Source organism: Scylla paramamosain, chromosome 33, assembly GCF_035594125.1.
Source record: "Scylla paramamosain isolate STU-SP2022 chromosome 33, ASM3559412v1, whole genome shotgun sequence".
NCBI lineage: Eukaryota > Metazoa > Arthropoda > Malacostraca > Decapoda > Portunidae > Scylla > Scylla paramamosain.
Genome location: NC_087183.1, coordinates 16,232,368 through 16,257,367, shown reverse-complemented (window position 1 = coordinate 16,257,367; position 25,000 = coordinate 16,232,368). Strand labels below are relative to the sequence as shown.

The window sequence follows — 25,000 nt, the reverse complement described above, 5'->3', positions numbered from 1 at the left end:
CTCTCTCTCTCTCTCGTAATCACTCGAAATTCCAATCATCATTTGTTTCCTTCTTCCTGTCCTCTTCTTCCGTCTTCGAGAGAAAGAGAGAGAGAGAGAGAGAGAGAGAGAGAGAGAGAGAGAGAGAGAGAGAGAGAGAGAGAGAGAGGTTTTTAGTTTTTTTTTTTTGTGTGTGTGGGGCTTGATAGGTAAGAAACAAGTAAAAAAAAAAAAAAAAACCAAAAACATGAGAAAATATAGGTCATCAATTCCTTACTTTGCTTTCCTAACTCACATGTTAAAAGAAACTCACACAAGAAATGCACAAACTATCTATTTTCTTATTTGTATTATTGCAAGTTAACGAGTAGAGTGACGCAGGAAAAGGTGGAGGAGGAAGAGGAGGAGGAGGAAGAGGAGGAGGAGGAGGAGGAGGAGGCAAGCTTTCTCCCGGTTGTGGGGGGGAGTGGAGGAGGAAAGGAGGAGTGTAGGCCATCCCTCTCATTCCTCTGCCCCTCCTTGCTCACATACAGTATACAAAGGTAAGCAAAAACACACCGAGAGCATTGCCGCTTACTCATGAAACACGGCTGTGGGGAGATGCAGATGTAACGGTTGATAAGACGAGGGAATAGAATAACTGGCGTGAGGTGGCGGTGGGTGAGGGAGGGACGGGAGGTGAGAGCTGAGTAGCTCTGGGAAGTGTGGGTCAGTACGAGTTTGAGGTGCTGCGGGGTGGGTGCGCTGTGGTACCGATGTCCTCGGTACAAGGTGATCATATCCTGCAGTTTCTTTCGTTGCTACTGTCACTTCCAATCTCCTTGCCACGCCCCCAGCCAGACTGCGTCACCCAGGGACTGTCGCCCGTAGCCTCAGCATTCAAGGCCCCGAGGATGTCTTAGTTTCGTGGATTACATGAACTAAACTGCTCGTGGGGATAACACAGTGCCATCCATCAACTGGTTACGTGCTTGTGTGAGTCACGTAATGCTACGCCCTACTTCTTAGCTAGATGTGACCGATTGTTTTTTCATCTGCGTTTTTTTTTTCTTTTTTTTTTTTTTTTTGCGAGTCTTCTGTGAGTCACATAGATTCCTGTATACTTCGTGGACTCACTGATGACTGTAACAGTGAGGGAAGATGTAGTTGACACAGTTAGCACGCAGGAAACTCCCTATAAATTCCTGTAATCTGACCACATCTTCCAGTCAATACAATTAAATTATTTTGTCGCCATCTCCAAAACTACCATGACGAGACAGGGACCTCATTCTTCTGACAGTTCAGCGCATCTTGTCTCAGCCACTTTTAACAGGCTCAAGTGGAAGTTATTTCAAGTTCTTCAAGAATGTTTTCATAATTGCAATGATAAGTTAATAAGGCTCAGGTATTTTATTGCCTAACAGTGTATTATTGCACGCAAAGAAACACACACCCCCAAACCTGTTCGGAGATTGAATCTGCAAACCAACATTGAACATTGAAACTGATATAAATGCAACTGAGTACAAGAATCCAAGTAACATTCTGAAAAGCCAAGTAATTAGAACAAAAGTACGTAGACATAAGAAGAGAAGCAGAGATAGGAACGCGTCTAGTAATCAGGGAAGCTCAAAATAGTGACGTTGTTTTACTGTAAATACAGCTGAGGACGATAATTCAAGTAAGAGTGTGAAAAATCAAGGGTTTAGAACATGAATGCGTAGACATGGGAGCAGAGGAGGCTGGAAGTCATAGAATGCAGGGAAAGAGGTCGCCCAAGCTGGGAAGGGAGGTGCAAACTTTCTCCGGAATTCTCATGTCTCCTCTTACACCGCTTCCTCCTCCTCCTCCTCCTCCTCCTGCTGCTGGTGCCTAGACAAACAGGTTACACCACTCCAACAGCCTGACAGTTCCTTCCCGTCGTCCATTCATAATTATCATCATCAGCATCGATTTCACTGTAGGATAAAGGCTTCTGTCAACCCGCGATCTCCACTCATCTCTGTCGCTTAGTCATTTCAGTGAAACATTTCTCATATCATCTGGCTATCTAAGAGAGAGAGAGAGAGAGAGAGAGAGAGAGAGAGAGAGAGAGAGAGAGAGAGAGAGAGACACAGAGTCATAAAGGTATGTAACAAGAGTATCCATTTATCTATTGTCTACTTCTAGTGCAATACGTGTAGAAGAACAGGATGGAAACAATATTAACTTTCCCCTTCAAATACATTCAAAATGAAAGCATAGCACTTCGAAATATGATTGTTTCTATATACGTATGTTTAGTTAGCAATTTTAGACTGAATTCGCCTTTGTGTATTTCCTGTCTTTCTGTATATTTCTGTGTATTTCCTGTATTTGTGTCTCCATTCCTTCTCGTGTTTCACAGAATTAATTTCCTCCGGCTGGTGAATAAATTATTGGGTTCTGGACGTGTAGTGAAACCCAACAAATATCATCTTAGTCATTCCTTGTTTTGATTTCCCTACCTTCTTTGCTACTTACTCCTCCTCCTCTTCTTCCTATCTTCCCCCATACCCATTTTCTTTCCTCCCCATTTCTTCGTCGCTGTTCTCTCTCTCTCTCTCTCTCTCTCTCTCTCTCTCTCTCTCTCTCTCTCTCTCTCTCTCTCTCTCTCTCTCTATTTCTTCGATTTCGTGTTATAGTCATAATTATTTTAGTTCCTTCACAAATAGCTTTTAACTCTCACTCTCTCTCTCTCTCTCTCTCTCTCTCTCTCTCTCTCTCTCTCTCTCTCTCTCTCTCTCTCTCTCTCTCTCTCTCTCTCTCTCTCTCTCTCTTTTATTACTTCGATTTCGTGTTATCGTCATAATTATTTTATTTCCCTCACAAGTATCTCTTAACTTTCACTTTCCCGACTATCCTCTCTCTCTCTCTCTCTCTCTCTCTCTCTCTCTCTCTCTCTCTCTCTCTCTCTCTCTCTCTCTCTCTCTCTCTCTCATTGACACGCTTCTTTTCGCATTACAGAATGACTAATCTGTCCTCTTTAGCTACCTTTTTTTTTTTTTTCAAGGAATCCCTTACTGCTTACACATGTTAAACACGCATTCTACAAGAAATTGAATCTGGGAGGCCCTGGGTTTAATTTGGACAAGGAATTATTTAATCTATCCCCTTAAACACTGAGTCAACTATATGCAACCGGCCAGTAAGCATCCAGGAACAAGAAACAAGATAAAACATCGAGAGACTGATCCCCTGGCGAATGATGTGAAACGGTGGAACAGAAGAAGCAACAAGAAGCCTGTTTTTTTGTCCTCAGTAGAAACTTTTATTGGTCGTGGTGTGTATGTGTGAGTGGGTCAGAGGGATGTCTCGTCTCTACACTATCACCTCAGTACTATAGCATCCTCTGTGAGCGCTAGACGACTCAACAACCCATACCTAAGGAGGGTTATTGAAGACGAGGCGTGAGGACACTGAAAACACCTGGACTTGACCATAATTCAATTTTCACGGTATCTACTTGAGAATGGGACAGATTTCGAGATTCTATACGAGAAGAGTGTGGAAACTCATGCATCACTGAGAACAAGAACCCTAAGCAAACGAGAATGATTGTCTGTAACTTTATTGAGAAACTTGAGAAAACGAGGTTGTACCTGTCTGTAACTGAGAAGCATAGCCAGGTGTCTCTCGTTCTGTTTTCGTGGGCCGTATGGCATCCTGAAGTGGGGTGTTAATCAATGAGAAACAGGCGGTGTTTGTGTTTTGTCATCCTTCACTGCTACTTGCTGGCTGGCTATTCTTCCAGAGAGAGAGAGAGAGAGAGAGAGAGAGATTTGCAAAATATTCTCCCACTCTACGAGCTCAAGAACTCCCTAACAATAAATTGATCACAAGACATTCCTCAATGCACAAGTGGAATTGCCTGTCGTGTATACCAGCAGAATTCCCTGTACTGAGCTGATGACACTTTGGGAGCAACACATTACCTACTTATTAATTGTCTACTACCCCTGCATGGGTGTTGAAGTGTGAGTGGCAAATACAGTGTGAAAATGTGCATTTGTCAGAGGGGCAATGAGAGAAAATGACAGGTGACACACCAGTGGATGGCTGACTGATCACTCTTTGAATAAATAATCTCCAGTGCCTCAGATATTAGTGACACTGTGGCATCATGTCTCTCCGGTGGACAGTCATGGTGGTCTGGGTGACACTCCTGCTTTTGGTCCCTCCCTCTCTCTCCATCTTTGGGTCAAACAACAATCAAGAGGGAAACAACTCCCAGGCAAGCAACTCGAACTCCCTGGGCAGTGTGGCCGTTGGCGGTAGCACAGCAATCGTCTACAACGTTCTCACCTTCAACTACTTGGGAATAAAGCAAAGGCTAAGGAGGTGGATCTATTCAATAACCATCTCCCTGCTGTTTCAAACCTTGCGATTCCTTTACAATGCCACCAGGACCACCATCTTTGCCATCATCACAGCAATAATTGAAAATACAAGTTCAGTCATTGGCAGCATTATTGAAACAACATGGAGGAAGAAGCTGGCCATTATCCAGTTCATCATCAACACCATCAGGGGGAGAAGCCTCCAAGGGGTTGTGGAGTTTGCTCGTGCCCTTAGTGAGGTGGATGGAGATGACCCATTTTGAGGCGAGAGGTAAGAAGAGGCACGGACTGACCCTAGGGAAACAGCAAAAGAAAAAGAAGGTATGAAGAAGCTGGATTAGACTGAAGCATGAGACCAATTTCCACTGCTGCTGCTCACTTCTGTCTCTCTCTCTCTCTCTCTCTCTCTTTCTCTCCACTGAGCTTTACAGGGATGAGATCTATTTGAAAATGTACAGAGTCCTTTTCAACCAGGGCAGGGATGTATATGTCTTTTACTGCACATCATCACAGCTTGCATGATATCAAGTCCACACTGGAAAAATAAGACGGATAGTGTCTATCTGGAATGACAACACTGATCTTTGGAACATTTCAAAATCCCTATGAGAGGATCATTCAATATTGCAAGCTGTGAAATATAAGCTGTCTGTATGGAGCTTACTTAAGGATACTTTACTTTTTCAATGGAGGTCATGAAGTGCCTCAACCGTGGACTGTCCAAGGTCATTTCTAGAAGATATTATGAGTTCAAATTATGAGAGAGAGAGAGAGAGAGAGAGAGAGAGAGAGAGAGAGAGAGAGAGAGAGAGAGAGAGAGAGACTCTCAACAAACACATCTGCACATATTTGTATCCTGACTTGAAACTGTTGAAGACAGGCCATCCTTTAATTTCCTCATTACCATCTGCATAAGTCTTGTGGGAGGAAATGGCAGGTAATCTGCTTGTTGTTTCCTTCTTTTCCTGCCTCTCACTCCTCAGTTTCTGTGACAATTCTTCTAAAATTATTATGGTAGATACACTCCCAGATGCACATCCTTTGATTAATTCCTTGCAGTGTATCTTTACGCTTCCTTATTTGTCTTGTTGCTGGACTACTGACGTGTGATTGGTGTGTTTCAGGATGACAATGGGCGAGACCGACAGTTGACAGATGACTATGGATGACTGTATGACGGCTTTGAGAGCAGATGACCTCTGGCAGTGCAGCCTTCAGTAATCCTTTTGCACCATGCCTTCCCGCTGGACAGTCCTGGTGGCTTGGGTGACCCTGTTCCTGCTAGTCCATCCCTCTGCTTCCTTTTTCCTTGGGATTGACACCAGCGTGGAGGAGGCTGACGGCTACGAGATCATCAACCCTCTGGACAGCTGGTTCCTCGGAGGTGGCACCAGTATTGTTTACAATGCTCTCACCTTTAATATCTTCGGGATTAAGGAGAAGTTAAGGGAGTGGTACTACGCGATAGCCTCAACGGCACTCTTTGAGGGTACTGCGCTTATTATATCTGGCATTGCTAGTATTGTTTCTGCCATCATTGCTGCTGTCATTGAAATCCTTACCACAATCATCAGCAACATTATAGAGACGTCATTGAGGAAGAAGCTGGCATTCTTGGAGTTTCTCTTCAGAATTGCAACAGGAAGGAGCCTCAGTGGGGCTGTGGAGTTTGTGCATGCCATCACTGAGGTGGACAGTGAACACTCATTGTGAGGACAGAAGTGTGGGAAGATTCCACTGTGACAACCTGGTAATATTAGGAGCAGTATGTTTCCTACATGGTGAATCAGGCCACCCCATCCTCTCTTTAGTTGCTTTTCTATGCACTTGTTCTTTCCTTTCCTTTCAGTGACAAATGACATGATTAATAGTGGCAGTAGCATTGCTCACTGCAATTCTGTTTTAAAATGCAAGGATCTTTGTGCCATGTACTGTAGTGTACCAATTTTTGCTGCAGCATCCAGTGTGTGGTAGAAGTGCTGGCAGACACAGATGCTCTTTGTGTGGGAGTGTAACATTGTGAAACACTGAAAATCACTGAAGAGATCACTACTGAATGCCAAAACCTGAAAGAGAATAAATCTGATATATATATATATATATATATATATATATATATATATATATATATATATATATATATATATATATATATATATATATATATATATATATTTATTATTATTATTATTATTGTTATTTATTTATTTTATTTTGTCTATTTACTATTATTTTTTTATTTTTTTCATAATAAGGGTGATGATGTTTGGTGAGCAAAAACAGTCTCAGGGCTCATGGCTGGATAGCTAAGCAGTTATGGGTCAATGTGGCTTCGTGTAAATAATCATATACAATAATTGTAAATATGAAAATATAATTTATATCCTAATTTATAATAATAAAATACAGAAAAACTTAAGTATGTATAACTTTATATAACCTTTACATACCTCAATTAACTTTTTACTAGATTAGCAGAAGAGTGACAATGAAATGCTTCTGCTCCTGTCAATGGTAGGATGAAACTATTGCAAACTGTCTTTCCACCTGTGTTAAGTGACAATTAGGGAATAAAACAGAAGATACAGAAAATGCATGGGAAAAATCATTGTAAAGTTATCACCATAGTTTATGTAGATTCTGTGAAGAGAACATTATCACTTTTACTTTTATACATTTTATTTAACGCAAATAACAAATACACGCGAATAATGAATACATGAGTCTTTTTAATTAGACACGAACAAATTCCTTCCATGATAAATGCTGAACTGAAATATTTACACAGCAATACGTTATGCACAAAACACAAAGTGGTATACACTGTACATAATCCATATTGTCATCTTCTCACCAAAGCTCTGTGAAGACATTATCAACACCTGCACACAATAAACCAATGATTCAAGACATTTAAATCCTGGAAGCCGAGATTTCATACCTAGTCCTACCAAATCTATCTATATTATTCATCCCATCTAACTCAATGGAGCCAAACCAGAGACCTGTACTAAAAATGGAAGCTACAAAAATCTCCTTCACTCACACCCATCACCTTCCATGCACGCTTCCAGCCATTCACATCACACTTTGATTTAGCATCACCTCATCACTCACTTTCATCATCTCATCACATGAGTACTCCCTCAAAGACTTGCTCGTTCTCTCACACAACATTCAGCACCACCTGCCTACTCAAGTGTCATACTATCTCTACATATAAGACTTCCACAGGACAGAGACCAATTCCCTCTTAAGAGAACCGCTGGGATACCAAGAATAATTCTGTATACTGAAAGGGAATTTAAGCTTCTAAATATTTGAGTACGTCAAGGCCACTGTTGAAAGACAAAGCATATTTTCACTATAGAGGGAGTGAGTGTGCATGTGTAAGTTTCAAGCAAATTACTGTTTCTAAAGATAATTATTCAGTAATGTTCTTCATGATACATTAAAAAGTATTTGGAAAGAATTAAAAAAAATGTAATAGTCTTCCTCTAAATTATGCAGCACTGAAATAATCCCACAATTCCATAAAAATCATGAACTAATTTGGTAATTTGGTAAATATATTTCCTTATTAATCTGAGTTTCATGCTAATAATTGATGTAGATTGATCTGAATTACTGTGGTATTGAAAACATTTATAAAAAAAGTATAATAATAACATTAATAAAAAATGTCAATAGCAGGACCAGGATGCCAAATATTTATCTACCCTTCAATACTGTACATTATATTTAGGAGCAATTCACATATAACATTTGAAGACTTCATTTAATGTTCTCTTTTTTTTTTTTTTTCCCCCATTTCAATGTGTACTTCTCCAGTGAAACTTAATTTTCTTCTGGATCACATTCTGATTAAATGACTTATCAGAGTGACATTTCTTCTTCATTGTCATCAAAATGCAGAGATCTGTCAGCTCTGTCATTTAGTTGACACAGGGAAGCCACAAACTTGTCCTGACAGCAGGTGGGAAGTAAAACTGGGCCCTCTTACATGCCTCTCTTTACACTACCTACTCCAGAACATTTCATTAAGATATCAAAAGCCTTACGTTACATCTACAAATATAAGGCCCATCAAGATTGTACCTCCTTCTTGGAGAGAGAGAGAGAGAGAGAGAGAGAGAGAGAGAGAGAGAGAGAGAGAGAGAGAGAGAGAGAGAGAGAGAGAGAGAGAGAGAGAGAGAGAGAGAGAGAGAGAGAGAGAGAGAGAGAGAGAGAGAGAGAGAGAGAGAGAGAGAGAGAGAGAGAGAGAGAGAGAGAGAGAGAGAGAGAGAGAGAGAGAGAGAGAAAAAAAAAATACACATCACAAAGCCCATTGCTGACTATGGGCCAACAAAGTACCTCCTTCATACAAAAAGACACACAAAACAATAATAATCCACATCACAGAGTCCAGTACTCACTATGGGCCAACAAAGTACTTCCTTCAAAAAAAAAAAAAGAAAAAAAAAGAAATAAAAATCCACACCCCAGAAGCCAAAGGTGATTATGGAGCAAACATCACTTTGGGAGACCCAGTGTCAAGTGAGTGGTGCATGATGAGTGTTTTGTTGAGGGTGCCTGCCTCCAGCCTCTCACACCCCTCGTCAGCACACCAGTACCCATGAGGACAGCAGTGCTTCATGTCCCCACAGCATGTTGCCTGCCAACATCAAAATACATAAATTCTCTTACACATTTTGTTATTAGTCTGCGTTAGCTCTAGAAAATAAAAAAGGGCAATTTCTTTTAGGCCCTTCCTGTACCTTTCTGTTGCTGTAAGAACATAAAAATATAAGAACACAAGAAAATAAAGGAAGCTGCAAGAAGCCCTCAGGAAAAAAAGTCAGTCCCTGTATGAAATATACTTACCCATTTCAACCTATCATCACCATCCATAAATCTGTCTAATCTTCTTTGATAGCTCCCTAATGACATAGCACTAACAGTCCTATTACTGAGTTTATTCCATTCATCTATTCTTATTTGAGAAGTTATTTCTTCCTATCTTTTTTTAAATCAAAATTTTCATTCAAGCATGAACCTATTATTTCTTGTTCTATTGTGGTTACTGGTCCTGAGAATTTTGCCTAGATCACCCTTGGTATATCCCCCTACACCATTTAAAGACCTCTATTGGTGGTAAGGGGGATAACAATCATGCTGGTCTGGCAGGGACTTACCACTGACTGAACACTTAAAGTAAATATCAGTCTGAAAGTTACCCAAGACATTAAAAACACATTATTTCTTTTGGCCATTTTTTACATCAAATTTCAAATAGTGTAACAAAATCACGTTTGTCTGCCATAGACTTAAACACTGACAGTACACTAAAGTAACCAGGAGTCCAACACATTACCAATTAAAATTAGTGACTAGTCCATTAGTGATCACCAGAGCCTGAGTGGATTTTGATCAGCCTTGACTAACTACTATTTTAGTAACTCTAAAACAGATGAAACTCAAGTGGACTAACTCACCTGAGGCATTGGGCAGCAGCCATAGCGGTAAGAGGAGATGCTGCAGCAGGTGTTTCCATCTGGACACCTAGAGCGGTCAGGGCAAGGCACGTCTTCCTCCTCTATAGTGGGAGATGGCTCGCTTGGGGTTGTCGTTGGCCTCTGCAGGAGAGTACTGGTTACCTTCATGAAATACTGACCTTGTACATTGAGGAAAAGGTGAAGAGGTAAGGTGTAGCAGATGAACAGATGTTCCAAATATATGCTATCCTACCCATTAGTTAAAACATAAGGACATTAGTTAAAACATAAGGACATTAATTAAGATTGTGATGATGCTAACATGTGAATGCACTATTACAAAATGTACACTTGTTTACATACCTCTGGCACAAAGACAGGAGGAAGGAAAGGCAAGGCAGCCACAGTGGACACTCTCTCACACATGCCTCCAGCAACACAGCGATAACCATTTGGACAACAGCTCTCATGGTTAGAACAGCATGTTGCCTGAAAAATTTAGGTTTATGCTATTAAACATTTTAAAAACATACAATCAATAAGAAAATACAGATTTCTGCAGATAATTAGCGACTGGAAATACAAAAATTTCATGAACAAGACATAAGGGATGCTGCAAAAAGCTGTCAGGCCTACACTTGGCAGTCCCTGTACAAAACATACCTCCCTATACTTCCACTTATCATCCTTGTCCATAAATCAGTCCAATTTTTTAAAGCTCCCTAATGGCTGAGCATTAACAACCAGAATACTGAGTCTATTCCAATCATATACCACTCTGTTTGAGAGCTAATTCTTCCCTAACTTTTTTTTTTTTTATCTAACCTTTTCAACCAATAATTTATTGTCCTATTCTGTTTACTAGTCCTGAGAATTTTGTTAATAAGAATAAGGATACTATAGGTCCATTAAAGGCAGCAGATGGGGAGCTGGTTAGTTCTGGGGAGGAGATTAGTAAACTTCTGAATGAGTATTTTTTTAACTGTCTTCACTCAGGAAAACATGCAGGATATGCCAGATAGTGAACAGGTGTTTAGAGCAGACGAAAATGAAAAGATGACATATTTCCATAACTAGGGAGATAGTGGAACAGGAGATAAATAGGCTTAAAAAGTTCAAGACACCAGGACCAGATGAAATATATCCCAGAGTACTTAAGGAATGCAAAGAGATTATTAGTGAGCTGTTAGTTTCTGTCTTTAGGAAATCACTTGAGTCGGGTGAGGCACCAGTAATGTGGAGGCAGGCTAATGTAGTGCCCATCTTTACGAAAGGAGATAAAACTTTAGCGTCTAACTATAGACCTGTCAGCTTAACTTCAGTTGTAGGTAAAATATTAGAGTTAATAATAGCGAGGAATATTAGGGAACATTTAGACAAACATAACTTGATAAATCAGTCACAGCATGGCTTCATGAAGGGGAAGTCTTGCCTGACAAACTTGTTAAGTTTTTACAGTAAAGTGTACGAGGCAGTAGATAATGGTGATAGTTATGATATCTTATATCTGGACTTAAGTAAAGCATTTGACAAGGTACCCCATCAAAGGCTCCTGAGAAAGGTTAGGGCACACGGGATAGATGGGAAGGTGTTAGGTTGAATAGGGTCATGGCTTAGCGACAGGCGACAAAGAGTTGTAATAAATGGCTTGAAATCCAAGTGGGGTCATGTAATTAGTGGGGTGCCACAGGGATCAGTATTAGGGCCATTGTTATTTCTAATATATATCAATGACTTGGATAGTGGAATTAGTAGTGATGTTAGCAAATTTGCGGATGACACAAAGATAGGTAGACTAATTAGGTCAGAATCAGATGCCACTGCCTTGCAGGCAGATTTAGATAGAATGAATGAATGGACGGATAGATGGCAAATGGAATTTAATATCAATAAATGCAAAGTACTTAGCGTAGGTAGAGGAAACCCACACAATAGGTACACATTAAACAACCAAACTCTGTTAGGTACACAGTACAAGAAAGATTTAGGAGTTATAGTTAGCTCTGAACTCTATCTAGGGAAACAAAGCATAGATGCCAGAAACAGGGCAAATAGGATACTAGGATTAATTTTTAGGAGTGTTAAAAGTAGAAGGCTGGAAGTAATATTAAAGTTATACTTGGCACTGGTCAGACCTCATCTAGACTACGCCATGCAGTTCTGGTCCCCACATTACAGGAAAGATACAGGTCTATTAGAATCAGTACACAGGAGAATGACTAAAAGGATACAGGGGATGAGGAGTATTCCTTACGAAGCGAGATTGAATTTGTTAAATCTACATTCTTTAGAGACGTAGGTTAAGAGGGGACTTGATAGAAGTCTTTAACTGGTATAAGGGTTATAATAAGGGGGATGTAAGCAAAATTCTTAGGATCAGCAACCGGGGTAGAACAAGAAATAACGGGTTCAAACTTGAAAAATTTTGGTTTTAGGAAGGAGATAGGAAAAAATTGGTTCTCAAAATAGAGTGGTAGATGAGTGGAATGGACTGAGTAATCATGTTGTTAGTGCTAGGACACTAGAGAGCTTTAAGAGAAGATTAGACAGATTTATGGATGGGGATAATAGATGGAAATAGGTAGGTATATTTCATACAGGGACTGCCACATGTAAGCCTGGTCGCTTCTTGCAGCTTCCCTTATTTCTTATGTTCTTATGTTAACATCACATTTCTTTCAAGAAGGAATGTGGTGGACCAGTTCTCACCTTAGGCATGGGACAGCAGCCATAGGAGCCATCACGCATTAGACAGCAAGTATTGCCTGGGTTACATCTGCTCCTATGGTCAGGACAAACATCATTGGGAGCATCACTTGCTTCTTCTACCTCTAGTGTTGGTGAAGCTGCTGGCTGTGCTGGGAAGGTGGACAGTTTCAGAGTGGCCAAGGAGAATGATGGCACTGAGAAACTCCTCTCCTGGAAAATTAAAGAGTTAAGGTGCCATGAGACTTGATCAGTAAGACAATACCCACACATGACAGAACAACTGATTGACTGATATTATTCATTAGATGGAAAAAGGGAAGACAGCATTATATGAGAGAGAGAGAGAGAGAGAGAGAGAGAGAGAGAGAGAGAGAGAGAGAGAGAGAGAGAGAGAGAGAGAGAGAGAGAGAGAGAGAGAGAGAGAGAGAGAGAGAGAGAGAGAGAGAGAGAGAGAGAGAGAGAGAGAGAGAGAGAGAGAGAGAGAGAGAGAGAGAGAGAGAGAGAGAGAGAGAGAGAGAGAGAGAGAGAGAGAGAGAGAGAGAGAGAGAGAGACCTGGAGCACTCAGTAATGTCAGGAATACTCACCACATCACAAGTGCCCAAAGAGTTGTTGCAGTTGGTGTTCTTGGGGCAGCAGTGTATGAGGTCGGTGCAGCAGACAGCCTCAGTGTAAGGACAGCAGCCGTACCCTCCGTCTTGCACCTTGCAGCATGTAAACTTCTCCAGACACGGGTGACCATCGGGACACTTGCCCCCTGGGTCTGTTATGGGGTGGAAAGAACTATATTACATTTGACTAAGATGTGAAGGAACACCTGTGAATGTGAATGTCTGTTTAAAAAGTACACCTGCAAATGTAAATGTGTGCTAAAAAGTATTACATATTAACTAATAAGTGAATGAAAGAATATCTGTAAATGCAAACGTGTGAAAGTGGATGTTTTCTTTCCATTACCCTTCTTTGCCCAAGATGCTGGCCTGGGCTGTATCTTAAAATAATTTGTTCTCTCATAGGGGTTATTTGATGATCTTCAAAGACCACTGCAATGATTCCTTAAGTTCTCATGGGTCTTTTTTCCAGTGATGATGCAGAAAACTTGTTAAAAATACCAATAAGATCATGAAATTACATTTGAAAACAGCAATATCTTCCACTAGAACCTCTGAAAACAGTCATATGAAATGGCATAATTTAAAAATATGGTACTTAGTAAGGAGATAAAGATAGCTGTTGTAGAACAGAGATGCCTGCAGATTCCTGAAACATTGCCAGTATAGTTATGTTTCACCAGTGAAAATAATCTGCTGGATAAAAAATCACAGGTTAACCCTTTCACTGTGACATGTAACAATTCACAGCACTAAAACAATGTATGGATCCTCATAAGCAACTACAAGAAAGAAAGAGATAAAACAGAATAGATTTTTCAATTTCTTGCCAGTAGAATGTTTGGAGGTTGAACAAGAACAGATGTCTCAGAGTGGCTAGTGACTGGGCAAAGATGTGCCAAACACCAGTGAAAGAGCTTGGCATTGAATTGGGCATGTCACATTTTAGCACATCACACTCAACCAGTGAGCAAGTGGAGAGTGCATCATCAGCCCCAGTCCCTCCTATTCACTCACTGATTGGCACATTATTTTAACTCATTTTCTTTGCCTTTCATCTCTCTCTCTCTCTCTCTCTCTCTCTCTCTCTCTCTCTCTCTCTCTCTCTCTCTCTCTCTCTCTCTCTCTCTCTCTCTCTCTCTCTCTCTCTCTTCATTACTGCCACACATCAGTGGGAATGTGTTCAGACAGGAGAGAGTGTGAGGCAGTGACCCCCTTGTGCTCGTTGGCTGACCTGTCTCTCATATGGATCCTGATCACACTGAGACGGGGAACAAGTGAAAGTAAAATTTACCAGCAACTTCCAGTTGTTCAAGCTCAAGCTCAACTTCAGGTTCAGGTTCAGGTTCAGGTATGCTTGGCTGTTGACCTGTCATTAAGGAAACTGCTTTGCCCAACCAATTCCCACTGTTCTGAAAAGTTGACAGCAATGTGAGAGAAGTGCAGTAGTTCTGTGGCAGTGAAACCTGGGAATTCACAAATGACATCAAGAAAATGGACTGAGCTAAAAGGATGTCTTAATAGTTATGTGGTGTTCATGAATAATGAAGCTTATGAGTTTCTCTAGACATACAAATACATTATGAACTTCAAAGTATTTCCCTGTATGAAACATACCTACCTATTTCCACCTATCATCCCAATCCATAAATTTGTCTAATTTTCTTTTAAAGCTACCTAATGATTCAGCACTAACAATATGATTATTGACTTCATTCCATTTATTAAGCACTCTTTTTAAGAACCAATGCCTCCCTATCTCTTTCCTGAACCTAAATTTTTCAAGCTTAAACTCATTACTTCTTATTCTATCCTGATTACTGATCCTGAGAATTTTGCTTACATCCCCCTTGTTATATCCCCTATACCTCGCATCCACCAGACACTGGATCACACTGGGAGCCATGGGGACAGCAGTGGAAACCGTCCTTACAGCACTTGGCATCGTTGTAAGGACAGCACCCGTAATTGCCCCGGAACATCTTGCAGCAGGTGAAGGAGCTGGGACACTCGTGGCCATCTGGACAGGTTCTGCTGCTAGATTCACCTGAAAATAGTACTTTATTAATGATGAACACCAGGTCAGTTTGTGGGTAAAGCTAGAAGGGCAAGAAATGTTTGGATTGGCCATGTGCAGATTAAAGTACTGTACATGGGGAGGAGGATGCAGGAAATGGATCCACTCACCAGGGCTTAGGAAGACAAAAGGGAAGATTTATGGATACAATGAAGGAAGACATGAAGGTGGTGAGTGTAGTAAGAGATGAGGAAGACCTTAGGACATGAAGATCAACTAAAAATTCCAAAAGATTAACTAAACATACTAAATGCACAAGGTGTAGGATGCAGCGCCTCCCTTTCGCAGCATCACAGATATACAGGAATAGATCTAAAGGGCAGTGATGAAACAACAGATATACAGGAATAGATCTAAAGGGTGGTGATGAAAGAGAGTGACTGAGAATCTAAGCTCTTGTAAGACACAGGTAAACCCTAGAGATCCCTGCCTGCTTTTGTATTTCCTCCTTCATATGAGTTCAATTCTTTCAAAAAGGAGATTTCAAAATTATCCTTCCTGTAACTGGCACCTCAGTGATCCTCTTTTTTTCTTTCACTCTTTTTTGTTGTCCTTGGCCAGTACCTCAAAAAAAATAAATAAATAAAAAAATAATAAAATATAAAAATTTTAAAAAAATTAAAAAATTTTAAAAATCTTACTAATGATACCAAGATGATCACCAAAGGCTGCAGTGAATTTTGGTTAGCCTTGACTGTCCTGCCACCAAAATACCAATGTACCTTCATGTCCATCAATGTGGTTGGTTTCCAGAGAATGTGTCTGCTGGGGGATGACAAGCCCCAACAGGTCTGCTTCCTGAACCAACTCTGGTTTTACAGATGCTTGTGCAAAGGACATGGCAGGGAAACCATTCTTGAGGCAGGACTGCTGACGCTCATCACACTTGTAGCCTGCATGACAAAAAGCAACAGGTAGCATCTAATGTTACTCTCCATAAAAATTCAGCTTCACATCATGGCTTGGAAAAACTGATTTATAGAATTACCAAAATTTTCTTGTTATGCCAAGAAAAGAAAAATTCCCATATCCTGCATACATTTTTCTATAATTTGTGAAGGGTAACAACATTCTACATATATAGATAATCCATTTTTTTCTCTCAAGCTTACAAAGATAAGAATTTGTGAGAGAGAGAGAGAGAGAGAGAGAGAGAGAGAGAGAGAGAGAGAGAGAGAGAGAGAGAGAGAGAGAGAGAGAGAGAGAGAGAGAGAGAGAGAGAGAGAGAGAGAGAGAGAGAGAGAGAGAGAGAGAGCCTGTCTAATAACTGGTACAGTTCTCCAGTTTTGTATCAATTTAAGAAGCTGTCATGCAGTGCCATACACATGAGCAGTGCCAGCACAACAATACTATAGCAAGGCCCATATTCCAAAACATTTCTGTGCTGCATCCAACTACTTTCAAAGGGCTCTAGTTGAAGCTACAATGGTTTTTGAAGATGTTTTCATGGTTGTAGTGACATTAACAAGATTTCTACATTATAAACATGATAAACACTCTTGACAACCCAGCTAAACAACTCTGCGGTTTTTTAAAATAGCCATGGTAAGAGAGCAAATCATTTCAGAGTATTGGCCCAAGACTCATCATACTTACTGTGGGGACAACAGTGCACATGGTCACGGCAGCACTGTGCCTCAGGGTATTTGCAGCACCCAAACTCGTGGTTCGCAAGCTGACAGCATGTTGTGTTCTCAGGACATCTGAAAAAATTAAATAAATAATTACATAAAAAAAATCAAGGATAGGATGGAGTTAATTATTCATATATTTGTTTGTAGGAGAGAGAGAGAGAGAGAGAGAGAGAGAGAGAGAGAGAGAGAGAGAGAGAGAGAGAGAGAGAGAGAGAGAGAGAGAGAGAGAGAGAGAGAGAGACTAATAGCAGCAGACGTGATGGTCCTTCTGAGGTAATGATAAACTCCATTATCTTATCTAAAGCAGATGTAGGATAATGAGAGAGAGAGAGAGAGAGAGAGAGAGAGAGAGAGAGAGAGAGAGAGAGAGAGAGAGAGAGAGAGAGAGAGAGAGAGAGAGAGAGAGAGAGAGAGAGAGAGAGAGAGAGAGAGAGAGACTTACTTGACTTTTCCTCCTGGGCAGACGTCAGCGCACACCTGCACCACCACCACCACCAGCAGCAGTCCTCGGCACAGCATCACGCCGCAGCTCATACAAACGCCTACCACAGCCACAGCGCGCTACTGGAAGGCATGGGGAATAAAAACAAACTCAACCTGCAAAACATTAGCTGAGGATTATTAAGTAACACAGCCTATTAATGTCGTACCATTTTGGGCAAAATATGCAAAAATTCCTACCCAACCTGACCTACGCTATCCCTTGCGGGCGAAACACTAATGTTATTTAAATAATGATCTACAAACATAAGTTTGAATATTACCCAAACACGTTAAATCATATTTTGAAACACTCCGCTGAACCTCGCCTACTTTCAAAAGGTTTTTAAATGTATTTTTCTTTTCATGTTTCTAGGGACAGATTAACAAACTTCCTACATCACTAACCGAAGAAGCACTTGAGAATAATATCTGTGGCCTTGGGAAATAGTCTGAATAAAGCCCAAAACTGAATCCCAATTTCCTGCGCAATGATAAACTAATACACAGACAAGTCACCGATACGCTGTGATTGTACTGAACAAACCTGAAGAGAGCAAGAGCGAGTTGATATAGACGGGGAGGGAGACACTACAGCTGCTCAGTCCACCAGACGGCAGTACACACTCACTAAGCGCCTGTCCCGCACTGAGTCTGCCTGCCTCTCTCCTCTGATAGCCTCTGCTTTCAAGCCCCCGCCCGTCCCAGCCCCACCCCCCTCAATCAGTACGGACTCGCTACCAAACATATTCGTGGCCTAAACGTGTTCTGAGGGCGGGGATTTCATCATGCTTCACTTTCTTGATTTTGCTGTCTCATCGCCGGGGCTGTGTTCGCCTGCCGACTTGACAACCAGCTAGTGGTGGAGGAGAGAGAGAGAGAGAGAGAGAGAGAGAGAGAGAGAGAGAGAGAGAGAGACCAATGAGCCTGAAAATAAACATAGACATCTGCGTGCAAAGAACGGCTCCAGTAGTAAAACACACCCCACAGCCTAACCAAGTAACGTCCTCCTTACAGGCTCACTCACCGCCTTTTGTGCTTGAGTCTGCTTGGGAACAGGATGTGGGGGGTAAAGGCCATTCAACTCCCACTACACTAAACGACCTTGACAATGATACAAGTCCCATCCGTGTATACACAGAGACAAGGAACATTTTATCTACCGTAGGCCTTGTTAATATTATTCACATCATTAATGGTCAAATCTTCTCCTACATCCTCTTGAAAGAATTGCATTATGAATTGAGAATTAAGCATTTCGGAGGCTGTGGAGAGAGAGAGAGAGAGAGAGAGAGAGAGAGAGAGAGAGAGACTGCGCATCGTGTGTACTCGTATGCTCCGTGAAACGAAAACGTGTTCCCAAAATCAGGCGGCTTAAACTAGATTTTCTTGGCTGGGCCTTTTCGTAGTGCTTTGTTCTCCCACATGACCAGAGCGCAGATCGGAATCTGAAGCACGTTGCCCGTATCTCCACTGCTTGAAATAAATAAATAAATAAATAAATAAATAAATAAACAAAAATAAATAAATAAAGTACACGGGTTCTATAGAAAGATTAACAAGATTAATGCATTATTATCTGAATAAACACTTGTGAACCCCGCTAACCATCTTTGTGGCCTTTGAAAGTGGTCGTGGTGAGAGAGCAAACGGGTCTATTTTCAGTAACTCTTGAGATACCTGGAGCTTATCATGGGTGTTCTATTGATACTGCCTGCGCTTTGTTAAACCATCGCTAACTCAGAGAAAACACCCTAAAAAAAATAAATAAATAAATAAATAAATAAAACGGACGATAGCCTGTTGAAGGTTGTTGAGAGAGATGCCACAAACGTTGGGACACTCAGGATTCTCAGGAAATGACTCATAAGGCGGTGGTTAGCTTCCTACGTGATCAGCGAGAAAAGACTGTCAAACACTGAAAATCCAGTTTAAATTATATACATTTTACAAACTCCTTGTTACTATAGAGATGGTTATAGATGGGTCCCGCACCCATCATTATCAAATGTCATCACAGCAATCGATAAGGAAAGAGGGGAGGGGGGTGAGAGTAAGAATAGGTCCCATTTTTGCACTGCCGAGGCGGAGTTGTCATTTACCGAGGAAAACTGACAGATTCACAGGGTACGCACAGGAATACAATTCTAAACAAGGAAATAAGGAGAGGTAATAGAGAACTGGTAAGTCTCGAGAACGTGTAGCAAAACAGAAGAATGAGATCGAATAGAAGTTGAAGGAATGCAACAAGCAAAGAGGATAGATGGAGAGTTGTATGTAAAACAAAAGTTATTAAAAAATAAAGACACTTATAAGGATGGAAATTTATAAACATGAAGAGGAGATAACAGGGGAAATTAAAGAAAGCAAAGATGGTGAGAAAAAGATGTAGGACAAGAATATTAAAAAGAGACTGTCAAAGAAAGAAAGAAAAAAAAAATGTTAGGGTTGTATGGAGAGGATGGCCTGGGGCTGGAGGAAGAAAAGGTGGAAGAGGAACTCTGGGTTTTAGAGCAGTATTTACAGGAAACATGATAATGATAAAGAAACAGGATGGTATACAGGGAGGAGAGACAAATATGTAAAGAAATAGGGCAGTATTTACCGGAAACAGGATAATGATACAGATCAGGGATTCTCAACTTTTCCTTCATCATTAACCCCCTCGGCTTAATGTATTTCTCCATTTAGCCCCTTACTAAAAAAAAAAAAGCCATTCCTTTCTCCCTCCCCCACACTCTCTCTCTCTCTCTCTCTCTCTCTCTCTCTCTCTCTCTCTCTCTCTCTCTCTCTCTCTCTCTCTCTCTCTCTCTCTCTCTCTCTCTCTATTTTACAAAATGCAATTTAATTATATTCTTATTCAATCATCAGGTATATCAATTATTTACCCCCACCATGTAATATTTTACCCCCAAGGGATAAATTTACCCCTGGTTGAGAATCACTGATATAGATACAGTATGGACTGTACATAAAAAGGAGAGACAGGTATATAAAGAAAAGTAAGAAAAAATAGAGAAAAGAAACAATCCATAAGACTAGAAAGAGCAGAGGAAATAAGAAAGCTAGAGAGTGAATACATGGACATGTGCATACTTATTTAGAAGTGAGGGAACATAAGGCCATGACAAGAAGGGTACAACAAAGTTTAATTCACCTGAAGAAAGACGTCATAAATGAGGAAAATGTGACTAAGTCCATAAATATGATGAGAAACAAACAAGCAATGGGTATACTCATAACATATTAAAGGAAAACTATATAGAGATGTCTAGCAGTTAATCAATAATGGGGAAGTTGCCAAGAAACCTGAAGGAAATGGCAAAAACAGCATGCATACCAGAAAAATGGAGGGAATCAAGGATAGTAATGATACCTAAACCAAGCAAGTCAAAAGTAAAGGAACTGACACAAGTAGCATTTAATGTAGGATACAAATTGTGCCTGGGCTCCTGCTGATCCACCTCATCCCTGTTCCTAGCTTTCACCTCCAGCATCCAGCATCCTGTCCATCCCTGTGTGTAAGTAGTGTCAGCAATCTGTTCCTGTCTACCCTATCATAAGCCATCTATATCTAGGAAAACCAGGTCAAGCTCCTTCCCTAGCTTTTTTATTTCTTTCATTAATTTTCTTCATAACTAGCACATTTTCTAAACCACCTCTACCCTGCCTAAAATCACTCTGTTCTTCTCCAAACACCTTATTCTCCCCTATCCATTTCTTCAACTTATCATTTATCAGCCATCCAAATGTCTTGGCTAGTATGTCCATCACTGCTCTGGGGGTCTGTAATTACTTATGTCTTCCCATGGTTTTCCTCCTCCCTTGCGTATAAGTGTAACCCTGCTCCTGTTCTAATCCTCTAGTATTTTCCTGAACAGCCCAGTTAGTACCTGTCTTGATGCTTCCCTGCCATACTTTATAAGCTCACCTATAATGCTATTTGTAACGTCTGCTTCCCGTCTTGATAGCTCTTCCCACTAACACTGTGTCTTGCTCCTCTATCTCAACACCATCCATCTCCCTAAACTGACTGTAAATGGACACATTTCCTGTTTCCTTTTTCTCCTCCTCTTGCCAAATAATCCTGCACCAATACTCCTCCACCTCTTCCTCCTCCTCCACTTCCTACCTCCTTTTATCTCTCCTGGCATAATTTCTTCCATTTCTCTTCAGTACTTCACCCAGTCTGCATTCTTTAAGTTCTGCTTTTCTTTTCACATTTCCTAACTCCTGTACTTCTCCTGGTCTTCCCACAAGTAATGCCAATTAAGAAGTGACCTAAAATACCTATTCCTTAATTCTTTTCACATCCTACATTCCTGTTGTTCTACCTGTTCACTTATTATGACATAATCTATTGCAGACTCAGTTCTTCTATCTTTCCATGTCACAGGGTTTTCCAACTCCCAGTTCCTAATCCTCATTCCTGTGCTGCCAGCAAAATCTAAGATCAGCTGCCCATTTTGGTTCACTGTCTCCCCCATTAACCCTATGTGTCCATTCAAATCATCCATTACAACCCATTTATTTTGTCCTACTCTCTCTTTCAAGCTAGCCATTGCCTCATAAAGTTTGCTGTTATCATCATCATTCCCTCAGTTCGGCACTGCTATACACACCACTGTCACGCATCGCTCCCATGCTCTATGATCTTCACTGTAAAGATGTCATCCTTAGTATGCCCTAGTCTGCCTTCCATCTCCCTTGTTAACTTGATTTCCTTTATACTCCCACCTTCCTTTCTCCTCATAATCACCCCACCTCTCCTCCTTTCTTCTCTCCTGCATGCCTACCTCTGCCAAAGATGACCTAGCCTCCTTCACTCCACTCAGTGCTGTTGGGTCACCCTGTCTCACCAACTCCTATTACATCATAATGCCTCCCTTCTTTTATCAGTAACCTCCACTTTCCCTCACTCCACCCATTTGTGTTCAGGAAGGCAAGCAGCATCTTTCCTCTCTGTGCACTTTCTTATTCCTGCCTGGCATCCTCTCAGTGCTGGACCCACTCCATCACATTCCAAGCTACCCAAACTTTCCCTATGTTGGATATGTGGATGCTGTCTGGTGACCACACCTGCCTGCAATCCATCTTCTACAACTGCAGCCCATCACACCACAATTCATCTAACTTCCCGATGCATCTCCTGTTCACTCCTCCTCCTCTCCTGGCAGAATTGTCAACCCTCCTTATCCCATCTCGTGGGAATGCACATGACTAACAGCCTCCTGTTTATCTTCTCCTTCACTATGTGAACTTTCTCCTCCATTCACCAGACTGTCTCCTTTCCTATTATCTCATCCAAACCCTTCCCTCCTCCCTTGATCACCACCAGGTCCTCAGGCTGGAAATTTACACTGCTCCCTGCCTTTCCCTGTCCTCAGCACTGACTGTTTACCTTCCTGTATCATCCTCCAGGAGTAGTGCTCTACTGCTATCCATGTCCCTGTCCTTGGTCCATCACTGTCTCTCTGCTCCTGGTTGCTGTCCTTGTCCTTCCTTATGGTGTCCTGACCTTTCCTATCCCGGTCTCCCATTCCCTCCTGGTGTGTATCTTCTTGACCTTACCGATGCTGTCATCCTCCTGCACCCTACAGGCACAGCCCACAACCTGCCTAATGGCCACAGGCCTCTCCTCATGTCTTAACCTCCAACCTCACAGTCCTGCTCACTTTCACCCGTCCCTGCCTCATCCTTCCTCCCAATCTTCTCACAGTAAGTGTGATCCCGGGGTTCCCGTGGCTGGTCCTTTACTTCGTTACTGGGCCTAGGATCCTCCACCTGGCGGACCTGACCTCACTTCCTGGGGTGTCCTCCCCAGTCTCCTCCGTTTCGGAGTCCTCCACCTCACTCTTCCCAGTGAGGGACTCCCATTCCTCCAGCCCCCTCGAGAGACACCCACTGCACAGGAACAAAAGGTTCCAGTTCTTAAGAATCCTATATCCCCTGCCCCTGCTCCCTTTTAGCCCTACACACTCAGCAGGATACCAATCACGGCACCTTTCACATGCTACTCCTCTACAGCGACGAGTTGTCTCCTTCTTTCACTTCTCGCAGTCACTGTCAAACATTTGTCGTAATTCTGCACTCAAAATGGCGCTACCACACAATCCACACACTCTAATAACTTTACAAATGTTCAAGAACTGCCGCTTAGTACTCACCTCCGCGCCGCCATTCAACACTCGTCTCATCTGATCACGTCCGAGCGATTTGGCCAATCAAATCCCAGCAATAGTCACGTGCACCCAATCACATTCGCGGAATTTTATCAGCTGTGTTTGTAAACAACAAGGAGGTGGAGGAGGAGGAGGAGGAGAGGTGATGGAGTGGAGGTTTTTTTTTAATTAATTTATTTATTTTTTTATTTTTTATTCATTCTGGTACCCCTCTGGCACTCCCTGGCACCCTCCTGACAGTCCTCTTGGCACCCTTCCCAATCGACCTTCCCACTGGTTTAGCATACTTATCTTTTCATTCTTTGCCTTTGCACACCCACTAGGACTCATCCACATCCCTAAGTACTTGTATTCTTGCACCTGTCTCAACTCATTCTCTCCAAGTCTCCATACCACATTACTCGTACTTTCATCCTCTGACCTATTCACAATCATTACTTTGCTTTTCTCACTGCTAAACCTTACTCCAAAGTCTCTACCATAGCCATCCACTACATCCAACAAACTTTGAAGCTCATCTGCCGATTCACTCATAACAACTACATCATCTGCATAAAGGAGCACACATACTTTATCATTCCTCTACCTACGCTAAGCACTTTGCATTTATTGATAATAAATTGCATTTGCCATCTATCCGTCCATTCATTCATTCTAAGTCTGCCTGCAAGGCGATGGCATCCGATTCTGACCTAATTAATCTACCTATCTTTGTGTCATCCGCAAATTTACTAACATCACTACTAATTCCACTATCCAAGCCATTGATATATATATTAGAAATAACAATGGCCTTAATACTGACCCCACTCGGATTTCGAGCCGTTTATTACCACTCTCTGTCACCTGTTACCAAGCCATGACCCTATCCAGCCTAACACCTTCCCATCTATCCCGTGTGCCCTAACCTTTCTCAGGAGCCTTTGATGGGGTACCTTGTCAAATATCTTACTAAAGTCCAGATATAACATAACTATCACCATTATCTACTGCCTCGTACACCTTACTGTAAAAACTTAACAAGTTTGTCAGGCAAGACTTCCCCTTCGTGAAGCCATGCTGTGATTGATTTATCAAGTTGTTTGTCTAAATGTTCCTCGCTATTATTGACTAACATTTTACCTACAACTGAAGTTAAGCTGACAGGTCTATAATTTGACGCTAAAGTTTTATCTTCTTTCTTAAAGATGGGTACTACATTAGCCTGCCTCCACATTACTGGTACCTCACCCGACTCCAGTGATTTCCTCAAGACAGAAATTAACGTTTTTTTTTTTTTTGTGATCTTATTGTTCTATACGGGATATTTGCTAACTGACCTGTATGAACTTTACGAAATATTTATACAAGTCATAAACATTTACTTCACCTAATCCCCTCATCTCGTCCCCTACCATCTTCTCTACTCCATCTACTGGCCTCGACCTCACCTCTCTCATTTCAGCATGACCCGACATTCCAACATACACCTTCCTCTTTCCTCCCTTCCGGACACATTTTCCCTCCTCGTCCTACA

General features: G+C 41.4%; 2 protein-coding genes across 5 annotated transcripts; one reads left to right on the top strand and one right to left on the bottom strand.

Annotated features, from left to right (window-relative positions):
* The first annotated feature begins 666 nt into the window (after positions 1-666).
* On the top strand, positions 667-6,420 carry LOC135089809 (uncharacterized). 2 transcript variants are annotated; one of them, XM_063985874.1, is made up of 2 exons: positions 667-750; positions 5,444-6,420. In XM_063985874.1, exon 2 carries the CDS (start codon positions 5,553-5,555, stop codon positions 6,030-6,032), a length of 480 nt encoding a protein of 159 aa, XP_063841944.1. In that variant the 5' UTR covers positions 667-750; positions 5,444-5,552; the 3' UTR covers positions 6,033-6,420. The 2 variants fall into 2 exon arrangements, with proteins under 2 accessions (XP_063841944.1, XP_063841945.1); XM_063985875.1 differs by lacking the exon at positions 667-750 and adding an exon at positions 758-954.
* Positions 6,421-6,980: 560 nt separating this feature from the next.
* On the bottom strand, positions 6,981-23,496 carry LOC135089808 (progranulin-like). 3 transcript variants are annotated; one of them, XM_063985873.1, is made up of 11 exons: positions 23,470-23,496; positions 17,265-17,386; positions 16,785-16,891; positions 15,911-16,081; positions 14,980-15,158; positions 14,406-14,523; positions 13,088-13,263; positions 12,503-12,712; positions 10,157-10,282; positions 9,794-9,934; positions 6,981-8,973 (listed from the first exon to the last, which is right to left on the bottom strand). In XM_063985873.1, the coding sequence occupies exons 2-11, from the start codon at positions 17,354-17,356 to the stop codon at positions 8,818-8,820; spliced, it is 1,476 nt and encodes a 491-aa protein (XP_063841943.1). In that variant the 5' UTR covers positions 17,357-17,386; positions 23,470-23,496; the 3' UTR covers positions 6,981-8,817. The 3 variants fall into 3 exon arrangements, with proteins under 3 accessions (XP_063841943.1, XP_063841941.1, XP_063841942.1); XM_063985871.1 differs by lacking the exon at positions 23,470-23,496 and adding an exon at positions 17,850-18,008; XM_063985872.1 differs by lacking the exon at positions 23,470-23,496 and adding an exon at positions 17,850-18,006 and having other exon boundaries at positions 17,265-17,383.
* Positions 23,497-25,000: the final 1,504 nt, after the last annotated feature.